A 21,857-nucleotide genomic window follows, 5' to 3' on the forward strand; every position below is an offset into this window, starting at 1 on the left:
ACAGCTACTAAAGCCCACGCGCCTAGAGCCCGTGCTCCGCAACAAGAGAAGCCACCACGATGAGAAACCCACGCACCGCAAAGAAGAGTAGCCCCCGCTCCCTGCAACTAGGGAAAGCCGGTGTGCAGCAATGAAGACCCAACGCAGCCATAAACAAATAAATAAATTTATTTATTTTACAAAACCCCAACCATCAGAAGAAAACAGTATTTGTCAGGCCGGTGGGGGCAGGGGGCTGGGACTTCTCGACTAAGGGGCCAGCGGCACTGTCCATGACCCGTGTGTGTACAAGCGCTCCATTTCTGTGCACACCTGCACACGCAGCCCGCACGTGCTCCACGGCCAGTTTCCGGGAATACTGGGAGCTCTCTCCGACCAGGAGGAAAACAGGACCAACACCCCAGCAGGCAGGCGGGCGGCAGGCAGGGACCCTGGAGGAGCAACGAGCCTGCACGCACGAGCAGCAAGGGCTGGACGGGATGGGACAGGCAGCAGCGGGGATGCTCTGTCCAGGTTAGGAGGGCAGAGCAGGGAGGCATGTGCCCGAGGGAACGTGGAGGAGGGACACCGTCTGTGTCTGCGCCTGGCCCGCCGTGCCATGCTCAGCACACCAGGCGTTCCCCTGGGGGAGGGCAAGAGGGATCTGCAGAGGACTGGGTACACGAGCCTTGCTTGTGGGTGACCACAGAGACAGAAACTCAAACAGAAAAGGATCCAGATCCATGAGGGCGGAGCCTTGGCCAGTGAAGGAGGTGGTGAGAGGAAAAGGAAGCAGGACTTCAACTTTTCCGCAATGTTTCTCTTTAATTAAAATACAGAATTCAAAACGTGTACACGTGTTAATTCTGGACACACGGAGCTTATTACTCTGTGCCTTTCAATTCTTTAACTTCTCAAAACAGAGAAGCGACAACGTTGTCACGGGTCCTCCGTAAGGACTCCACTCGAGCACCCAGTCCCGGTCACTAGTGCACCTGGGTGTGGCCAGCTCCCGGCCAGGACGCCGTGCCCATCCTGCAGCCCCGGGCTGAAGCCCTGACCGGGTCCAGCCGAGGTGCAAGCCTGTGCTCAGGCTGCCCGGGCTCTGCCGCTGTCGAGGAAACACCTGGAGGCCGGGCAAGTCCTGGTCCTGGGGAGATGCCGCCTGTCAGGTCCCAAATGCAGACAAAGCCGTTGGCCACCCTTCGAGGCCCGTGGGCCCTGCACGGAGGGGCGGGGCAGGCCCAGAATCGGGGGCACGCACGTGGCACTGCTCTCCAGGGCAGACCCTGGGGAGCCTGAGGGACGAGGAGCTGCCCAGCTAGTAACATCCCAGAAAAGAGAATGGCTGGCTTCACTGAGGCCCGCACCAGCCAGCCTGCAGTGTCAGGGAGCCCACGGAACCACTCAAGGAGCTGGCGACACACGGGGCGTGCAGGCCAGCAGGCCAGGAGGCCCTGGCCAGAGTCACTGATGGCCAGGACGAGAGCCAGATGGACACCACTCACCGCAGACATTCAAGGGTTTAACAGCAACTCCTCCACACCCAACAGGGAAGCCAACGTGTCTTGCGGAGGCTGGGCAGGGGGGTGCTGGACGTGCGCCCTGCGCGCGCCATGGGGCAGGGGACATGGGATGCCCTCCCCGCCTGCCGGCCTGGTCAGACTGGCCCAGCAGGGCTCTCCCTGGAGTGGCAGCCGGGCCCGAGACCGTCCCTCCTCTCCAGCAGCTCCTCACTGTGGCCCCGGCCGCCCCGCTGCAGGCTGAGGGCTCCACACCTGCACAGCCCACCTGCTGGGGACACACGGGCCTACAGCCCACCCCGATGGCCTTGGGCTGAACCCCTTCCCGGGAGGCGGCCCCTGCCTCTGGGACGTGAGCTCGCAGGTGCCCGCCCAGCACGGTGGCCCTGCTCCCGTGGGCAGCAGCTAGAGCCCTGTCAGGTCCACTATGGCCTTGATGAAGATGGCGTCATCACGCACGTAGGAATTCTTGGCCTCCATCTTGGAGACGGGGCAGAAAAGCGGGCAGCCGCTCGCGATGTTCATGTCGCTGACCGGCCTCTGGAACGAGGATGAGGTCACGTCGGGCCTGAAGGCGTCAATCACATGCTCCCGGTTGTTCTGATCCAGCAACATCAGGGTCACCTGGGAGGAGAGCGCCCAGGGGACAGCACGTGAGTCACAGCCTGCCCAGCCGGCGGGAGCCCGGTCTGCAGTCGCGTGCCAGGAGCACGGCCGCCACGGGTCTGCCCGGTCTGTCCGTCTGTGCCCGTCCCGGCGTCTTCTGTCCACTGACACCAGGATCCGAGGCTGAAGCCCAGGACCCCGCGCCACGTCCATTTGTGCTTTTTTCTGACAACACTTGTCTAAGGGACGTTTTCTCACCAAAGAGCTCACGCAGCTGTCCCCGCCCCCAGGAACAGCACCCCTCAGGGAGAAGCACGAGCCAGCCCCGTGCTCAGTGACGCCACCTCCTCCACGAGGGCCACGGGGCTGCCCAGCGTCGTCATGGCGTCTGTCCTGACTAGTGCCTGGGTCTCCGATTCCTCCCCCACGTGGGCTCTGGCTTCCCAAGGGTTGGGCCATGCCCTCAGATCAAGGCCCCCTGTCCCAAGGCCTTCCTTGGGACAAACTCTGAGGCAGCACCACCACTAACTGCTGGTCCCGAGTGGCTGACCAGCGGCATGGCCCAGGAGACAATGGACACTGCCCGAGCACTGAGGCGTGGTGACGCCGACACCTGTCACCCACGGGCTCCCGCGTGCCCGCACAGCCGGGGCAGGGCCTTGCGCACCTTCTGGTTGAAGGGCCAGTGCAGGAGGGCGTCGTGGGGGCCCTTCATCAGAACGAAGAAGAGGGACAGGTGCGTCCCGCGCCCAGTGCCATCTCCGTTCAGGTAGGCGCGCAGACACATCTTGTAGCCGTACCTGCTGGTGTAGAAGGCTGTGGGGAGGTGCTGGTGAGCGCCCAGGGCTCAGCCCATGCGGCCACCTCCCCCGGAAACACACACGCGCCACTCAGGGTGGAGGGCACAAGGAGGGAACGTTCTCCTCCAGGCACGCAGTTAGCTGCTCGTGCAAACAGACTTCTCTTGAAAATGGAAGTAGTAATCAGACACAGCACTTTTAAGAAACCCTAAATGCGACCCCGCACTGGCCCTGCTACCAACCGGGAAGGAACCTCAGGGGCTGGACTGAGACGAGCACCAGGCAGGGGCTCTGGGCAGAGGGGCTGCGGTTGGACTGAGCCCGACCTGGACAAGTCTCATGTCCAACGGGGAGCAGAGGGGGCGACCACGGACACGGTGGGCCTGCCGTTTAAGGAACGAGATGTGACCCTGACGTGAGGCTGGTGACTGTGGGCTGAGGAGCTGGCTCCACCGGGGGGCCCTGCTGCTCCCGGCCACAGCAGGGGGCAGACCCCAGCCCAGACATGCGGGGGCCCAGGGTGGCAGCAGCTCAGGGGGAGGGCAAGTTCCGGAAGAACACCTGGGGAGAAGATGGCGGGCGTGCGGCCAGCCACGGCTTCCTGGCGCTTCCTGGCGAAGTCCGGGATCTTCCAGATGAACACCCCGTCGAAGGTGGACGCCTCCATCTCGTGGACCTTCTGCTCCAGGTCGGCCATGGCCAGGTCCTTCAGGCCGATGCTCCTCTCCAGCTGCTGCACCTGGGGGCACGGGGCCCGTCAGGACGCGCCCCTGGGGCGCCGGGCCAGAGGGGCCTGGGGCTCACCCGCCTCCACAGAGACCAGCTTCCCTCTGGGAGGAACATGCTATGAAACGACCCCCGTGCCCCGTGCCTCAGCCTTGCTGGGTCAGCTGCTCTCGGATGGGCTCCATGCCCACGAGACCCCCGACCCCAGGAGGAAACGTGCTCGCTCGTGGGAGCCGCGTGAAGCTCCAGGCACGCTCCCCACGGCCGCCTCTGCCCCCAGTCAGAGGAGAGACTCCACCAGCGGCCTCGCTGAGCCCCGCGTCGGGCCCTGCGGGAAGGGGCTCAGAGAAGAGCTCCGTTCAGGCCCAGCGCGGAGAGCCGAGTGCCCGCTGGAAATGCAGGCGCTGTCCTCAAACTCCTGGCTCTGCAGCCCCCTGAGCCCCTGGCACCCGCCCGACGAGGCCTGGGCACCGCGGGCGAGCGGGCACAAACCTTATTACTCAGGGCTTCGATCCTGTCTTGGTCCAGCCGGTGCTGCCGGCCGCAGGCCTCGGCAGTCACGGCCACCCGCTCCACCTCCCGGTTCAGCACGCAGACGATGTTCTCGAAGGTGGCCGTCTTCCGCTCCAGGGCCTCGCACCTCTGCAGCAGCTCCGCCGCCTGGGAGGGCGCTGCCCCCGGGCCTGGCGTGCTGGCCCCCCAGCCCTGCTCGCCCTGGCTGAGGAGGGGGGGCCCGGCCTCCAGGAGGGCGCCCAGAAGCAGGGCCAGGTGCTCCCGGAGCTGCTGCGCCTCGTGCTCCTGCAGCCTCTCGCCCTCCACCTGCCGAGGCACGACGCCCGCTTTCAGTCCCGGGGGCCCGCGGCCGCACACCTCGCTAGAGCACCGGAGCCCGGCGCGCGGCGGCGACACAAGGGTGACCTGCCCTCTCGCTCACCTGCCAGCACTGCGTCTGTCACTGTCTGAACTCAACCACGTCTGCGAAACACAGACCTCCCTACGTGACTCACTCGTGTTTCAGGTGATGGGAGGAACACCGCGGCTGGGCGGGGGGAGGGGGATAGAACCCATCTTAAATAGTCCCTACGGATCTGGCTTTGCAGCCACATCCCTTCCAAAGCTCCACAACGAGTTTGGAGGGTCAGACAGCCTCAAAAAGCCTAAAGTGGAAAGAAAGGGACGAACCTCCGCGTGAGGCCCAGCGCCCGGGAGCGCCCTGGGATGGCCGGGCACCTGAGGCTTCCGGAAGCTGGGCCGAGGCCAGCTGGGTCCTCAGGGTCAATAGGACACTCGTCCTCACTGGCACGTGAAGAGGCCGTGGCAGCGTGTGCCCTAGGCCCCTCCTCTGGCCTCTAATGTCCCCCACGCCAGGGATCCCCGGACCTGAGCGGGAAATGACCACACCGTGTTGCCCAGAAGCAGGATGTCAAACACAAACCCAGGGAACGGGAGGGGCACTGCCCTTGTTCACCCTCATTAGAAAAAACAAAGCAGGACACCGAGACCAAGTGTTGTGAAGTCACCAAGTGACAACACCGCCAGGACTGCTGCCACCGGAAATGCTGCTGGGGTGTCGCCGAGAGCAGAGGGCTGGTGGGGCACAGAATAGGTGGGAAAGGAGGGCAAGGGCACATAAGCAGGGAGCTGCCCAGGCCCGAGGGAGCCGCACAGAAGCTGGTAGGTGCGGCGGGCAGACAGGAGGTGGGTCAGGGCCCGGGGCAAGTCAGCGTGCTGGAGGACAGCCAGGCCGGTGACCGGGGTGTGGTGATGCAGGAGGGCCACGCAGGCCACAGAGGTGAGGCGGGGAGGCAGAGAGGCTCCAGGACCCGTCTGCAGGCAGAACGGAGGCTCTTCTGGGAGACTGGATGTGATGGGAGAGACAGGAGGCAGCTCCAGAACGACCACTGTGCTTTTGGCCAGAAGAGCCGGGTGGAGCAAGGTGTGCTTTTTGGGTGAGGTGAGAGGACGGGCAGAGGGGCCATCGCTAGACCTCAGGGGGCAGCGACACGCTGGGGGTTCCCAGCAGCTGGGCGGTCAAGGCTGGGCACCAGGGATCACCTGGGGGACGAGCGGACAGAGCCGGGACACCTGAGGGCCGGATTGGAGGTGGAGTGGAGACCGTGTCCGCACGGCGCGGTCACGTCCGCCGGCCTCTGCTTGGGAACCAGGAGCTCCCGGTGGTCCCGCCGCAGACCTGGACTCACCATCTCGGGGCAGCCGACAGCGTGGAACCTGCAGGGGACTCGGCATCTGCCACATGTCCTGACGTGGTCCTGAAACTGACGGGCCTGACATCAGACACCGGTCCCCCTCTGCTCCAGCCGCTCCCACACCGACTGGGTCAGCGTCCCATCAAACGACCCTTGCACCCGCCCCACTGGCCTCTGCACGCTCGGGCCAGACAAAACCCCACAACCTGCTCCCAAAGCTGCAGTGCACACTCACGCACACACGCGAACACGCGCACGTGTGTGTTTGAGGCACGTGAGCCGTCTGGGATCGCCCGCAGAGCCCGTCCCGCGCGTGGGCCTCTGCGTCCCAGAGAGCAGCCCTGCCCACCCCCTCCCTCACAGGCCGGTCTGAGGCCCTGGGGCCTGGGGGCCGACAGCCTGGGTTCCAAACGGAGCCAGGAGTGAGACCAGCAGCCTGACCAGGGATCAGACCCCACTGCTGACCCGGCGTGGCGCTGGCCCATGGCCACACTCAGCAGAGCAGAACCCATGACCCAGAGCGTGGCCAGCTGACCCAGCAGTGTCTGGGCCGAGGGAGACACAGCCAGGCCGGCATTGCCAGGAGTGCGGGGAGGGGAAGGGGCAGCCACTGGCCTCCACCTGCCAGGGACCCAAAATGTGGGAAATCAGACTTACGCCTGCAGGAAACAGAGAATTTCCTCTGCACCTGGGAGCGGAGAACGATCCCAACTCTGGATCAAAATCCAGAGACAACGAGAAAAACCTTGCAAAGTACCCCCAACACAGAAGCAAACCAAAAGCACCGTTAACTAAAAGGACAAACAACTGCAACTTACAGCCCTGATAGACAAAGAGCTCCAAAAACAGAGAAAACAGGACAAGTGCCCTGCCAAGAAACGCACGGGAGTCACAACTGCTCCCCAGGAAAGAAACGCAGGTGAAGTTGAGGCAGAAAGCTCGCGGTCACGCTCACAGCTTGAGAAATGCCGCCTAAACCAGCCTGGGTGCTGTTTTCACCCATCACGTGGGAGAGGCATGCGCGACCGAGGACAGCTCGGGAGGGGTCCGCGCCCCACCAGCTTCCAGAAGCACCCTCTTCCCAGCTCTTGCCCTGGAGCACTGTAACCGTTGCACAAATCCACGAGGGCGCAACCTCAGAAGCTCAAAAGAAGAGACGAAGGGGCCTCATGGAACAAACTGCAGCTGCCTCCCCGGGGACCAGGCGCGGGCTTCCCACAGGCATGTGAGCATACGCCCTCCCTCTCTCCCAGAGCATGGAGGCCGCCTGGCCGCCACCACCACCACCGACTCAGCTCCCAGCACAGCCAGGGTGGGCCTGGGGGCCTGCCTGTGGAACCAGCGCCACAGCAGGAGCACAGACAAGCCACCGCCCTGTCCTCAGGGACAGAGTCCTCAGGGACAGAGACCTCCCGCAGCGAGAAGAGCCAGGTAAACAGTCCAACTGCCCAGATCCCCGCTCCCTGGGGCCAAGTGGCTCAGACGCAAGGCTGCGCAGCCGGAGGGGGGGGAGGGGGGTGGCGGGAAGAGGAGGAGCCTGCGACCCCACCCCTGGGAACCCCACCCCCAGAGCCGAGGTGTGGCCTGTCCTTTGAACACCACGCTGCTCAGGGGCACCAGGGGAGCGCTTACTTTCTCGCGTGTGATCTTCTTCTTGCCGCAGCCCTCGCAGGTCAAGGGGAACTTGGGGCAGACCTGGTGGTGCGCCTGGAAGAGACGGGGCAGCCGTCAGAGCTGGGGCCAGGCCAGCAACGCTCCTGAGCCCCGAGGTGGAGACGGCATGTGACACGGGGCTCTGCAGATTCAGGACCTGCCCTTGCCTGGCAGCCGCTGGGGCAACACCAGGAGGAGGAGCGCCCCAGCGCCCCAAGAGTACTGCCACCCGGGTGCCAGGCTGGCGGACTTCCTGGTGGTGGGGGACCCAAGCGGCCAGAGCACCTCCGAGACCCCTGACGAGATGTGCAGCGTGGGCGCCCCGAAGTCTCGGGCCCTGGGCTGCCTCTAGAGCTGAGCTTCCCGGGCGTGAAAAACACCTCAAGGACCCGACCAGCCAAATGCAGACTAACGGCCGGCTTCTTCAACAAACAAACGGCAGAGAGAAAAAGACACCCACAGGGAAAGGCTGAAGGTGAAGAGACCTGCAGACACCAGGGGGGCATCTGGGTCCCGACCCAGCAGATCCACGTGACCCACACGGACAGACTCCGGAAACGTGGGCACCGAGCTCACTCGTGACCTCAGGAAGCGGGAAGGTGGCCCGCCCTTCACAAACAAGCGACGACTTCCAGATAAAGCCCCACGGGTTCGGGGCCTGTTCAGCGTGAACCCAGGGAGGCTGCTGCCGAGCGAGAGCGAGGGTGGCGTGGCCGCACGCTGCCGTCCCCCTGTGCAAGCTTGCCCCCGGCCCAGGGCCGCCAGGAGCCTCCGAGCCGCCGGGCGCGCGCTCACCTTCATGTCGGCCGAGCAGCAGGGCGCCCTGCAGTGCCGGCAGCTGAGGCTTCGCTCCGGGCACGCGTGCTCCAGGTGGTGTTCCTTCTCGCCCAGGCGCACCAGGCCTTTACACGCCGGGCACTCGGTCAGCACGAATGGGCAGTGTCCTTCGTGGCAGCTCTGGCAACGAAGGGAGCGAGGCGTCGGCGGAGCGCCCGTGGGGTTCTGGGCCACTGCCCCGCCGGCCGTGGACCGGTCTGGGTTCGTTCTTGGCGCTAGGCCATGGGGGCCACCCCGTTCACTCCACTACCCCTGCTCCAGCGCAGAGATCAGGACCCAGATCCAGCAGGCGGCACCCCGCCCTCGGGACACAGAGGGGACAATGAGAGGGGCTGCGGGAACAGGTTCTAAACGGACGGAGGGCAGAGAAGTGATGCCGTGGGGACCAGAGCGAGAAGCGGATGCAAACGCAGGCGCCCACCCGTCCCGACGCCCAGGCTGAGAGTCCCCGTTCCCGCCCTCCTGGAGCTGAGGACGTGCAGGGTGACGTGGCCAGGGAGGCAGGGGCCCAGCCTGGGCTTCCGAAGGGTCAGGCGGGGCCCAGGCGGAGCCCAGTAAAGCCAGCAGCGCGGGGAGGCCCCGACCCGGACAGGCGTGGCCCTGAGCAGCGCAGCACTTGGGGGGCCACGGCAGCGGGCTGAGCGGAGGTGGCAGCGGCTGAAGAGGTGAGAAAGGGTGGGACCCGGAAACAGGGCTGCAAGCCTAGGGGACAGACAGAAGCTGTGCGCAGCTCTCAGGAAACGCCGGCCGGGAAGGGGCACAGAGGGCGGGCCAGTAAGCAGAGAACGGGAGATGACGGTTTGTTTGCTGTTTTTTAAAGACTGTGGTCAAGTACGCATCACACAAAATCGACCCCTGGTGCCTGGGCACCGAGCACATGCACGCCGTGGGGTCAGCACCTCCACCAAGATTCAGGCTGGGCGCCTGACAAGCTGGGGCAGCTCAGGGCCCCCGCAGAGCTCGTGGAGCTCCGCCGCAGTGGCCTTGAGGAAGGAGGAGCCTCACGCGGGCTCTGTCTCCACGTGGCCCACAGTCCGAGGCCGAGCGAACAGGCCGGCTGAGTCTCCACCCCATGCAGCAGGCTTGGCTGCCAGGGCCAAAGCTCACCATTCGGGGAGTGAGCAGTGCTGCCAGGTGAACCCCAGAGACATGGCACGTGTGGTGCTCTCCCAGCAGCCGGGGTGTGGAGACTTCAGATGTGGTGCCCGTGGCACTCCCGCCTCCTCACAGGACCCCGGGCTCCACGTCTCCGCAGGGACACACGTCAGATGGAACTCGGCCTTCTCAGCAAGACTCCCCCGTGACCCCCCTCAACCCGACGGGGCTCTGTGGACGCTGCCGCAGAGGCCCGGCCCCAGGACACAGACCGGCCGTGCGGGTGGGCAGGACGCCACTAGGTACAGGGAGCAGAGCAGAGGGGACACCTTCCCCGAGGGCTCCTGCTCCAGCGACAGCTCCTTAAAGGCTCCACGGCGGCCACGCCCGGGAGGAGCTTCCCTCGACCGCCAGGGCACCCCCAGCTTCCCCAGACAGGGCCCTGGCGTGGCCACACTGAGCACAGCCCGAACAACCACACCGAGCCACAGGGGAGCCCCGGAAACAACCAGGCTCGTGAAACAGAAACGACAGCACCCAGAGGGCACCTGGATCTGATCAGAGCCAAAGAACACGCTCAGGTGAGCCCCGGGGCCACTGCACAACTGGAGACGGATGCCCGCGGCCAGCGCTGAGCACCCGGCCCCACACGGCTCGCCACTCAGCGGGTGCCCCTGGGATTCAGAGCCCTGAAGCGCGCACCTGGCGCAGGAGCAGCAGCGTCCTCACAGGCTGGCACGGGCTCCGCGGGCTCCCACTGCCACCAGATGGCTCAGGGAAGCAACACTTCAACCAGAGTTCAAGCTAAATGCTCAGGCATTTCAACTTTGGATTCCCTGACACGTGAGCACATCCGACTGCTCACCTTTCAGCTGCAAAATGTCCCCATCAGCTGGTCCTCCCTCAGGTCCGCGCGGACCCCTCCTCTGAAGCCCGAGGCCCCTTCTCCCTGCTGTTCCTTCCACGTAGCCCCTGCTTCTCGCTTCCAGAAAAGCAGTCCCCAGGGCTTCTATGTGTACAGCCACTTCTAACACCTTCTAACTGAACTGGAGTCTTAATTCCCTGAGTTTTTAGAAAATACTAGACGTGGCTGCAAAGGAAAAGCTTATTCAAAGGCTGACCAGGATTTGCCCCACCTCGCCACACTCTCAGGAGCTCAGCCGCAGCCTCAGCATTTCCCAGCACCGCCCCAATTCTGAGCAACCCAAAGGGCAAACGTGTTGGCTCCGGGCTGGGAGCAGGGCCACCGCTGCAGCAAGGTGGCCACCCCACGCCCCGAGGTGGGGTCTCACCCCAGCTAGAGAGAGGTTTACCCGACGTCAAAGGCTGCACCGAGAGACCCAGAGCAGTGCCCGTCTCCCACGTGACCAACCCCAGGGACTTTCCTGAGTTCCCCGGGTGCAGCCAGGGACTTTCCAGCCCGCATGCCTGCAGGGCCGGCGCAGGGCCCACGGGCTGGCCGCGGTCCCAGGCCCTCGGCCAGGGGCCTGCGAAGCCACCACCCGCACCCGCGGCCTGGAGACGGCAGAAACCCCAGAGGACGCGGGAGCTGGGGTTATTCCACCTGTCCCTGGGGGTCTTTGGTCCCCTCAAAAGGCGACACAGTACCCGCTGCACTCCCTGCTGGGGCTCCCCACCCGCCCAGGAGAGACCCTGCCCCGAGGCCGGCTCTCTGGACAGCGCTGGGCAACAGCTCAGGCCCGTCTGCTGAGCAGGGCCTCGGTGGCAGCACCCCCTGCCTGTGCCCCTGCCCCACAGTGGCCCCTGGGCGTCGGAGGCCTCTGTCCACGGACTGCAGTCCTACTCCCCGGAAGGGCACAGAGAGGCCTCCGCTTCCAGGCCCAGGTGCCCGTCAGAGGAAAGCCCAGCTTCTGTCCACCCGGCCACTGGCTCCTCCCCAGAGACAGCCAAGCTGCCCCTCTGGCAAAACGCAACCGAGAGCCTGAAGCCCACGAAGTCGAGTCGGTCAAGACCAGCGGACGCCGCCACGCAGCGCCCGGGACGGGAGGCGGGAGGCGCCCCAGGAACCCAGGACCCAGTTCCAGAGCCGACAGGCTCTCCCGTGTCGTGACTCAGTCGCAGCCCGGCGCCCACCCCATGGCAGGGAGGCTGCTCCGTGGCCTGGGCAGCCCTGGGCGTAGGCGAGCCGGGTCCCCTGCAAACAGCCCCTCCAGCCTCGCCAGCCTCGCCGCATGGGACAGCAACAAGGCCTCCCCACCTTAAGGACCCCGCCCATTACTCTGCACCACTGCACACGACCTCCCGGCCCGGGCAGCCTCCACTCCACCTCCTGTCTCACAGGGCTGGTTCCCGCACGTTCTGTCCTCCTCTGTTGGGCTCATCTCCCTGAGACCCCAAAGCTGATTGAGAGTGGCCTCAGCGTGATGTCCCCAAGGTCCGTCCCCGCTGTAGCCTGGGGCGGGGCTCCCTTCCTCTCATGACTGGACACTATTCCGCGGCACGACCAGCCCACATCTTGCGTGTCCCGCCCTCTGCCAGGGACACTTGGCTGCCGGGAACAGTGCTACTGGAAACACTCATGCGCAGGCACCTTGGAAACGGAAGTTTTTAAGGGCGTTTGATCACCAGGAAGAGTGTCCGGAGGGGCTCACAGCCGCAGGTTCAGCTGCCGGAGGCCCAGCACACAGGGACCCCAACTTGCAGCCTTGCACGGCAGAGACAGGCAGATACGCACCCAGCCACTGCCCTTGTCCCTGGCCAGATGCCTTCCTGTGACCCCAGAACGGACGTGCGAGCTACTCCCGCGTCTTCCAGTGGCAGCGCTATCCAAGTGAGGAAAGACAACGAAGTCCCGTCGGCGAGAGAGCTAGTTTCCTGCCTGCGCGGCGCTCTCAGGGCCGGACCAGGGTCCCCGCACACACGCCTGCTCACCGCCACCGCACTGCGGCTGGAGGACCGCGTCCACGGACACACCAGGAAACAGCCCAGACAGGGTGAGCACCCCACCCTGGGCCACACGCCCGGCTCCCCCGGCTCCAGAGTCTAGGTGGGCACGTCCGGAGCAGCAGCTGCACCCCCTTCCGCGGGACTCAGGCGGGCTTGAAGCTGCTCTGCGGGAGGGGCTTCAGCCACCGCAGGGCAGCCCCTACCTCGTACTCCTTCAGGGTCCCCTTCCAGGTGCAGCCCTCGCTGGAACAGACGGCTGGCAGGCTCTCTACCTCCCTGCGGGCAGCATTGTCCGGGAAAGCCTGGGGAGAGAGCGTACCTTGGGTAAGCCCCCTCCCAGACGCCCACCCGCCTGGCGCCCCACACCACGAGCCTTGCGGGGAGACTCGGGACCAGGGCGCCTCTCCCACGGCCGTTCCCAGGTTCCCTCTCCCCTCGACACCGTCAGCGTGGACGGCTCACTCACCGAGCTGCTCTCCAGGATAGAGACGCCTTCCTCGTAAATGCCCTCGTTCACGCAGGCGGCACAGTTCTGGGGCCCGGAGCTGGTGGGGAGAGGGGGAGGCCGCACTGTGAAACCCGCCATGGAGGGTGGGAGGCCCGCGGCCTCGCCAACACAGGCCCACGCCACGGCTCGGGCTCTGGAGCCTCTGTCGGCCACCGGCGTGGCCAGCAGACACGACGCACCGTGCGAGACACTCGGGGCCCAGCCCCAAACCCCGGCCCGTCTGAACGCGACCCGCGCAGACGGATGCCAGGACCAGGGGCTGCTGTCCTCCTGCTGACGGGCCGGAGGCCCCACCTCCCGACCCCACAGGGACTCGGGCGCCCAGCGCAAAGGGAGCGGGAGCCTCCAGGCAATTTTAAACGGTCCGCTTCCCACCAGAGACAAGGAGAAGCAGGGAAAACAGACTCTAAGGAGATGCTTGACTTCACCCCACACCAAAGCAGCCCTGGGCCACGCGGGCATCAGCGTCCGCTCCTGGCAGCTCCCGGCGCCCCTACCTCAAGATGCTGCTCAGGCAGAAGGAACAGTAGCGGTGGCCACACTGAGCCTGGAAGGGCCTGCGCAGGACGTTCCTGCAGGCCGAGCACAGGTACTTGTCCTCTAGCTTGGTCCCCAGGAGGGTCTTGGAGAAGCCAGGCTGCAGCAGCTCCAGGGAGGCGGGAGGGGTCGCGCTGGCTGCAGCCATGAGCACCGCAGCCCCACCAAGGCCAAGCCCTAAGGGAGAGCACAGCGTGTCACGGCGGGTCCAGGGATGTGCAAGGCCTGGACCATTAGGCCTCTGAGAGGCAGGACGTCAGCGCTCCGGGGAGCCCAGCGCAGGTGGGGCTAAGGCTGAGACAGCGGGCACCCGCACGCCCGCCGCAGCCCTGGGCCCAGCGGGCTGTCCTTGTGGCCGCCCGGCCCGGGCCTCTGCTCCCAGGCCAGCTGGCCGGGCTCGCATCTGACCGTGATCGCGGACCCCAATCCTTACGCCCTGCCGTCTCCCCAAGGCTCCAGGTGCGAATGTGTCCTTAGAACACTGGACAGCTTGGCAGGCGATGGCCCCGGGCAGGCCCAGGAGACAGCCGTACCAACCCTCAGCCCCAGGACAGGGGTGCGGCCTGCGTGCAGCTGCTGCTCTGCTTCCGTCCCCACAGCCAGGGTCCCTCTCGCTTCAGAGCTGCCCTTTGCCGTCCACCAGGCCTTGGTAAGGCCGCCACGCAAGGTACCCAGGATGGGCGAGCGGGCGGAGGGCCCCCCACAGCGCTCAGAGGCCTGCTCTTCGTCCGCTACCCTGGCAGGCCACCCCAGCCCTTCGTGCAAATCCCCGAAGAGCCATCCCTGCCCCCGCACGCCCCCAGCACACACGCCCACGTCTGCTCTGGGGTCTGGGCATGGTCAAGTCAGGACACTATGAAACTCTGCCCCTTTCTGGGGCGCGGAGGCGGGGGGGTCTGCTTGGGCAGCGACCGTGCACAGGAGGCCACGTGCACTGTCCTAAGCTGGCCTGACACCGAGGGGACAGCACAGACGGTGTCGTCCCCTAGCTGCTGGGCAAAGCCACTCTCGATCAGCTGTGGGGTCTGTAACACAGGAGGCCTTACTCGGAGGGCCCTCCGCAGCTCCCAGGACGTTTCACAACCGACATTCTTGCCTCCAGCCACCAGCAGAAGGGACGCTGTGCCCGGGCACCTCGGGAGGGCACACCTCTGCCTCTCTCGCGCTCTCTTCACACTGGCAGGCCTGGCCCCTGGAGGGGCCATCTGTCAGTTCGACAGCTGGGGGATCTCATTCCTTCAAGCCCTCACAACACAGACGTGCAAGCATGAGAGGTGCCTTTATTAGTAACACCTTTTGGTCGACGATGTGAGCAAAGAGTCCCAAGAGCTCACGGGCGCGCCCCCAGTGTGGGCCAGGGCAGCTCCAGGTCAGGCTGTGGCGGCCACACGTGTGTGTGCGTCTGGAACACAGGCCCGTGAAGGTGCACTCCCTCCCGCGTGGGAGGCATCACGTTCCTAGCTTCCCTCTTTTTCTGGTCATGCTAACTAAATTGATTTCGTAACCTTGATGGTTTAAAATATCATGGCTCCAAACTACATGAGAAAGAGGAGTTTTTATTTTTGAATATAACATGAAAAAAAAAGCCACCTTCTTTCAGTCGAAACTCTGTATTTGTTATAAGGTGTTAAATAAAATGAAATGTGGGAATTCCCTGGCGGTCCACTCGTCAGGGCTTCACACCTTCATTGCCGAGGGCGCGGGTTCAATCCCTGGTTGGGGAAACCAAGATCCCACGAGCCGAGCCGCGCGCGGCCATAAATAAATAAATAGACAAACAAAATAAACAAGATGAAACGCAAAGGCCTCTGTGGCTGCAGCCATGTTTTACACAGGCAGGGCCAGAAAGCAAAATAAAAAATGGAGCTCGTGCAAGGCGTAAGGATGAGGGTGACGCTTTTCTCGCTGCCAACCTCAAACACAGTCTCCAGCGGACCTGTCAGGAGAGACTTTCTTCTTTTGCGATGACTTTCCGCCCGAATGTGGCCAGCCTGGGGGAAACACTTTCTGGCCGACTGACCACACCTTCTGTGGCAGATTGAGCCCATTTTATTAATCCATGGACCTTTACTCCTGTTGGACATAAAAGAACCACAAACGGTCTTTTTCTTGAGCAGTAAAGAAGGAAAAGGCCCCAACACACAGTAGGCCTCGTCTTCCCCGCTCAGCGGTCACAGCTACCTGGCGCAGCAGGAGGGTGGGCGGCCACGCGGTCAGAGGGCGCCCCCGCCACGCCCTAGGAGGTCTCAGTGCTTAAGGCCTTAAATGTCTTATTCAAGTCACAGTTATACACTTGAACCCTCAAGAACCGTAATGGAAAACATCATACTCTAAAGCGCCGTGCCCAAACTCAGCACCGAAAGCCACCCGACCTGCCCGAACATCAGAAGAAACCTCCGCGTCTCTGGCCCTTTCGGACCCTCCTGGCGCCACACACTCCACCCACCTGCAGTCACACAGGGCTGGGGGCTGGGCGACCGGCAGCCTTTGTACTTAGGGGTCAGATGTTACAAGCCTCCAATATGGAACCAAACCCCCCTACTGGTCCTTCCAAGCTTCCAGTTTATCTTCCAAATCCTGACTCTCAGGTGTGGTGGTAAACACAAGAACTACATCCATTCACACGACTCACCAGGGAGTGTGAGCGAGCACTCCCACACGCCCGGCCCCGGCCTCACACTTACTTCACTCCCCAAACATGCTCCAGACGGGAGCGCACTAACTTTATACAACAAACTTGCATTTTGTTGGAACGGCATTTCTACTAGACACAAAACATCATTTACAGGATAATTTCAGTTACGTGAAGCTCGAGGATAGGAGAAACTAACCTATGACAATAGAAGTTAGAACAGCAGTTACCCTTGGGGTTGGGAACTGGGATACAACAGACGTTGGGTCTTCGTCCTGGTTCTTGGCGCAAAGCACCCAGAACCCCTGGGGCTTCCTGAGCCATGGGGACAGAGGAGCATCTCCACGGTGGGGGGGTGGGGGCGGCGACACTGGCCATTGACTTAATCACCAGTGATTCAATCAATCCTGCCTTCAGAACCGAGCCCCGGTGAAACCCCTAAACGACCGGGTTTGGAGAGCTTCTGGGTTGAACACGTGGAGGTGCTGGGAAGGGGGGGCTGGAGAGGGCATGGAGGCTCCACGTCCCTCCCTGTACCTGGCCCTGTGTGTCTCTCCCAGCGGGCTGTTACGCATGTTTCTCTGAGCCCTTCTAGCAAATTACTGACCCCAAGGAGGGGGGTCATGGGGACCCTCAATTTACAGTCGGTCAGTCAGAAGTATGGGAGGCCCCGCCTCCCCACTGGCATCTGAAGTGGGGTGGGGGCAGCCTTGTGCAACCAAACCCTTAACACAAGGGGTCTGTGCTAACTCCAGTCGGCCAGTGTCAGAACTGAATTAAACTGCAGGATGCCCAGTCGGCATCTATCAAGAAAAGTAGGGCTTCCCTGGTGGCGCGGTGGTTGAGAGTCCGCCTGCCGATGCAGGGGACGCGGGTTCGTGCCCCGGTCCAGGATGATCCCACATGCCGCAGAGCAGCTGGGTCCGTGAGCCATGGCCTCTGAGCCTGCGCGTCCGGAGCCTGTGCTCCGCAACGGGAGAGGCCACAGCAGTGAGAGGCCCGCGTACCGCAAAGAAAAAAAAACAAAAGCCAGGCAGAACTGCTTGGTGTGGGGAAACCCACACATCTGGAGTCAGAAATCCCGTGAGACGCGAAACAGAGAAGCTTTCCATGTGGGAGGGTCAGTGCTGCCTGAGGGATGTGAGGGCTTCCGGAAGGCAAGGCACGACTGTATATGTGGACACAGGCGCATCTGCCTGTACATTTAGGACTTGTGCATTTTGCTGTATGCATGCCTCATTTTAAAAAGAAAGAGATGGAGTTTCTATTCCCGAGAGTCGAAAGAAAGATGGTGAAATCCCTAATTATGGTACACCCATGCACGTTTATCCAGAATAACCCTGCTTCATAACATTAACAATGGCAGAATAACCTCAAAAACCGGGTTTAACACAAAAGAAGCCCCCCAGGTGGGGCTGCACCTCCCTCCTGCCTCCCCACCCCCAGGAGAGTGGGGGGGCATCTGGCACCCCACCGCTGTTCTGCCGTTTCCTGTGCCCCCTTCCCAAGCCCAGGTCCCGCCTGGGTACACAGCAGGAGGACCCCGGGAAAGAGCCGTCCCTGTGAGAAATCACAGAGACCCCGACTGAGCCGGAGGCCGCTGGGCAGCTGGGCTCCACCGTCCTCAGTCCGGTGTGTGGGGGTCAGGGACTAATTCTCAGAAGGCTACGTTGCTGCCCAAACCAACATCACATTAGGTGTCGGAGCACTTGGTTGCCGGGGGCCACCTGTTGCCAGCAGACACACGGGTTCGACCCAGGAGCTTCCCTCTGGGATGCCCCAACGCAAGGACAAACTCCCCCAAATCCACGCTCCACTGAAAGCTGCCCCTGCTGCACGCCACGCTGGGCCCCCAGGTCCGAGACTCCTGAAGCAACTCCCGGGGACCTGCGACCGCACACAGCGCGTGTCCTCATCCACGTGAACGTTACGCTGACACTACCTTCATCTTCGTTCAAGCTCAACGTGATGCCAAGCGGTCTGGTACCAACTTAACGCCCAACAACCGTTTACACTAAAGCACACAGCAAACGCTGCGCCGTCCCTCCCGCCGCGCCCACTCACAGCTACTCGTGCCGCCAGCACACCCAGATTCTCATGAAAACCTGGGGCCGCTGATCAATGACGCAGCGCTTCGGCCCCTTTGAGGCCTCAGCCCCACCTCACGCCCACCTCAAACGGGCCAGGAAATCCACTGGCTCTACCCGCTACAAACATCCAGGACCTGACCACACTGCTACCACTGGGCCCGGCCACCGTCCACTGTGACCTGACTCACCGCAGGAGCCTCCCGAGGCCCTTGAGTACGAGCTGGGGACTTGGGCTCCTCCCTCAGACCCCAGGCTTCCAGGGCCTCTGCTGCTCGGCTTCCTGAACAACCCTCGCCTCCCCGCACCGTTCCTCGGCCCGGGCAGCATCGCGGGCCTGGAGGCAGGGAAGAGGGACCCGGGCCCATGGGAGGTGCAGGGGTGCCCTCCGTGCTCCCAAGGCTCCCGCCGGTCACTGGCTCCTACACCCGTGTCTGACCCTTCCTCCGTGCTGCACCACTGGCCCAGCCGGGCACCACCCCACCACAAAGCAGGGCACCCCAATCCTGGAGCCCGCACTGTAGTCACCTCCACTACTCACCTCCTACCCCCACCGCTGCTGTGTCCTCGCCTCCCTAAATCACAGCCAGTCCCCAAGAACACCTGCCCCAAACGCCATCTCCACCGCCTGCTGGCCCTGCAGGGAACACGGTGGCCACTCTGTTCCTGCTCAGAGCCAGGGGACAGCTTCCGCGGAGCCTGCCCCCCTCACTCCCCGAGGCTCAGCTGCCCAGGCCTTTGGGGGTGATCCTCACCCACCTCCGTGAAGGAGCAGGCCCAGGACACAGGGAGGACAGGGCAACAAGCCCAGGTGTGGACACAGGAACAGACGGAAGGGGTGCACCCCATTCTTGGCATGATCTGTGGAACCTGTGGGTCATTTTTTCTGGGTTTTCTTCTCTGGACCTTCCTCCCCTTGCCCGTGTGTGTGCTGCCCTGTGGTGGAAACCCACCTGCCGGACCGTGCCCAGTCCACGCTGGTGTGCTGACCGGGTGGGCGGGCAGGCAGGCGGGCAGGCGTCTCTCACTGCCAGAGGGGGGCCCACACCTGGCTCAGAACTAAGTCAGAAGGCCTTTTCTTCCCAGAGAAAACATTTTCTCCAGCACCAAGTGATGGCTGTAAATTCCGTGCTCTAGTCCACAGTTTACGACCACTGTTGAAACAACCCATTTCTTCAGGTCCCCAGAGGAATGACATGCGTGTTTGTCTCCCCAGAGGGCGCGAGCCTGTGATGTACATACGGGACCTGCACTCTGTCGCTCGCATGGATGTTTCCAGGCTCCTGCTGTGCATCACGCGTGGAGCTGGGGAGACTGGGCAGCACCGTTACCGATGCGGCCAACAGGCGAGGGCCACAGGGCACAACGCAACCGCAGGTGGCACAGGTCTGGGACGCAGGGGGGACACCGGAAGGGCCCATGGCGCGGCCTGGGTGTGTCAGGAGGTGCGCTCAGGGCTGTCCCAGGCCAAAGGACCAGAGAGCACAGAGGCCCAAATCACAGCTCCGGCCTTTGGGAGCTGCAGCCTCACGGGGGCTGGGCTGTGTCCCCAGGTGTGGGGCTGAGGTGCGGGACCGGCCAGGCTGGGGCCTGGAATGAGAGAGAGCGGCTGCTCGAATGTGTGAAGATGCTACTGCTGAAAGCACTGAAAGCTTCTACTCCTCAGAAAAGCTTTCAAAAAACCACTGCTTAGGATTTTGTTTGTTTGAAATTCAACGCTGAGTTCTGCGGTATGTAAATTACACTGCAATAAAGCTGTTAAAAATAACTCAAACAACAGTTCTGGGCTCTTGGGACCCCCACCTAGAGCCAGTAACTGAGTGGCTAAACGCTGTCGTCCTCCCGGGGACATGTGGTCCCTGAGTCACGCACGGCCCGGCGTCAGGCCTGGCACGCCCCCTGCTCTGCTAGATTCAAGGCCGGGCGGAGCGGCTGCTGTCACAGGCGCAGCTGTCCCCAGCTCTCCCCCGTCCCCACCGTCCAGTCCACGAGGAGCCCGCTCTGCCTCCAAGGAGCGTCTGGCCCCGCACACACAGCAGTTTTCTGAGTCCCCACGCCAGGCTCCGTCCGCCCCGGCAGCTCCCTGGACCCCTGCATCCTCCCCATCCACCTCGGGGCTCGGTGTCACCGTCGGACAAGGCCCAAGCTCGGGGGGTCGGAGACACGGGGAGAGGGCCCCGGGCAGCAAGCGACAAGCGGCGATCCCCGAGGTCCAGGCCGCCCGCGGAGCCCGTCCGGACCCCGAGCGGGGCAGGAAGCCCCTCGGGGGCAAGAAGGGGTGGGGCGCCGCAGCCGAGGCTCGGGGGCGGCCCGGGGGGCGTGGACCCCGCGCGGACCCGGGCCGGCCGCCGTGGACGCCCCGCCGTTCGCGAACTTTCCTGTGAGGGGCCCGCTCCGACTTTCAGTTTCCGGCTCCGAGAAATCCCCTCAGGCCCGCGCGCCGCGGCGGCCGTGCCTCCCGCCGGGCCTCCTGGCACCGCGCGCCCCCCCGCCCCCGCCCCTCGACCTAGACCCCGAACCCCAACCCCAATCCCCGCGGCGCGACTCACCAACCGCCGCCGCGCGCCCGGAACTGCCTGCCCGCCTGCCGCCGCCGCCGCCGCCGCCCCGCCCACGAGCCCGCCTGATGGACTGATGTGGAGACCTACCAGGAGAGAGCAGGAAGCCACACAGGGCCCCGATTGACCAGCTTTCTCCCCCGCCCCCTGCTTCGGGCCCTCCCTCCTGACGGACTGACACAAAAGCCTACCAAGTGCCGCAGAGAACCACAGCGGGCGCCGATTGGCCAGCTTTCTCCCCCGCCCCTCCCACCTCGGGCCCTCACTACTGACTGACTGACACAACAGCCTACCAGAAGCGCGCAGGGAGCCGCAGCGGGCGCCGATTGGGCGGAGCTGACGCGGCTAGGGTACTTAAGTCGCCCGCGGACGCTCTCTAGACAGAGTCCGTCTTCGCTGGCGCGGCTTCGTGGCTGGAGGGCGTGGTCCCGCTGTTCCCGCAGAGGGTTAGTTCCAGGCGCAGGGAACCAAGGCGATACCCGGCGCAGGGCTGGGCCCCAGTGTGGGTTACATTTATGAGAAAAAGTACAAATAGACGCCGCTCACCTAAAGGGTAGGAAGGCTTTAGAGCTCTCCTTTCGGAGTAGTGAAATGTTCTAGATCTAGGTAGTGGCGACGGTTGCCCGACATTACAAAGTACAAATGACACTGAATTGTAAGCTTTAAAATGGTTTAAACGGTGAATTTTATCTTATGTGAATTTCACCACCAAACAAAACAATATGCACAGCCTATGGCACATGGACACACACGAGTGGAAATATTTAGAAAGGAAGCGCTGGTCTTGACCAGAAAAAAGGGGCGGCACACTGCCGCTAAGTGTGTGACCTGAGGACAAGCCGTTTCTCATCTGCTAAAGGAGAGTGGGGACAATTTGGATTCTCTCCTGTGGAACACAGCTTTCTAAATACCTGAGAACAGCGTCTCATCTGATACCAGCACCCGGAAATGGGGACGGCTCTCCCCATTTTGCAGAAAAGGAAAGATTACGAGAGGCAAGATTCCTTACCCAGGTCACACAGCACACTGGGCACCCCCGCTCCAGGGGGAGCATCTGAAGCCACGCAGACTGTTCAAGGACAGAGTAAACGACACAGGCAGGCTGTGAAGCCACATGATGTAAAGGGTCCACGCTGTGTCCAGAAGTACTCACATCACACTGCATAAATCATTACTAGGTCTGGAGTCGGAATTCCCCGATC

The 21,857-nt window shown here is 63.3% G+C and overlaps 1 protein-coding gene across 1 annotated transcript; it reads right to left on the reverse strand.

The window, feature by feature from the left end:
* Nucleotides 1-191: 191 nt before the first annotated feature.
* Nucleotides 192-20,698, reverse strand: TRAF2 (TNF receptor associated factor 2). Its single transcript, XM_060013739.1, has 11 exons — nt 20,647-20,698; nt 13,339-13,555; nt 12,800-12,878; nt 12,537-12,635; nt 8,290-8,451; nt 7,474-7,548; nt 5,836-5,910; nt 4,127-4,453; nt 3,470-3,647; nt 2,776-2,924; nt 192-2,126 (listed from the first exon to the last, which is right to left on the reverse strand). Exons 2-11 carry the CDS (start codon nt 13,524-13,526, stop codon nt 1,908-1,910), a joined length of 1,551 nt encoding a protein of 516 aa, XP_059869722.1. The 5' UTR covers nt 13,527-13,555; nt 20,647-20,698; the 3' UTR covers nt 192-1,907.
* Between the last annotated feature and the right edge of the window lie 1,159 nt (nt 20,699-21,857).

The sequence above is a fragment of the Delphinus delphis genome, chromosome 6 (assembly GCF_949987515.2).
Source record: "Delphinus delphis chromosome 6, mDelDel1.2, whole genome shotgun sequence".
Lineage (NCBI taxonomy): Eukaryota > Metazoa > Chordata > Mammalia > Artiodactyla > Delphinidae > Delphinus > Delphinus delphis.

Coding starts and splice junctions, on each gene's coding strand:
- TRAF2 (XM_060013739.1), bottom strand. CDS start 13,526: ATGGCTGCAGCCAGCGCGACCCCTCCCGCCTCCCTGGAGCTGCTGCAG. Junction 12,879..13,338: donor TGCCTGAGCAGCATCTTGAG/GTAGGGGCGCCG, acceptor TCTCCCCACCAG/CTCCGGGCCCCAGAACTGTG. Junction 2,925..3,469: donor GCCCGCCATCTTCTCCCCAG/GTGTTCTTCCGG, acceptor ACCTCCCCACAG/CCTTCTACACCAGCAGGTAC.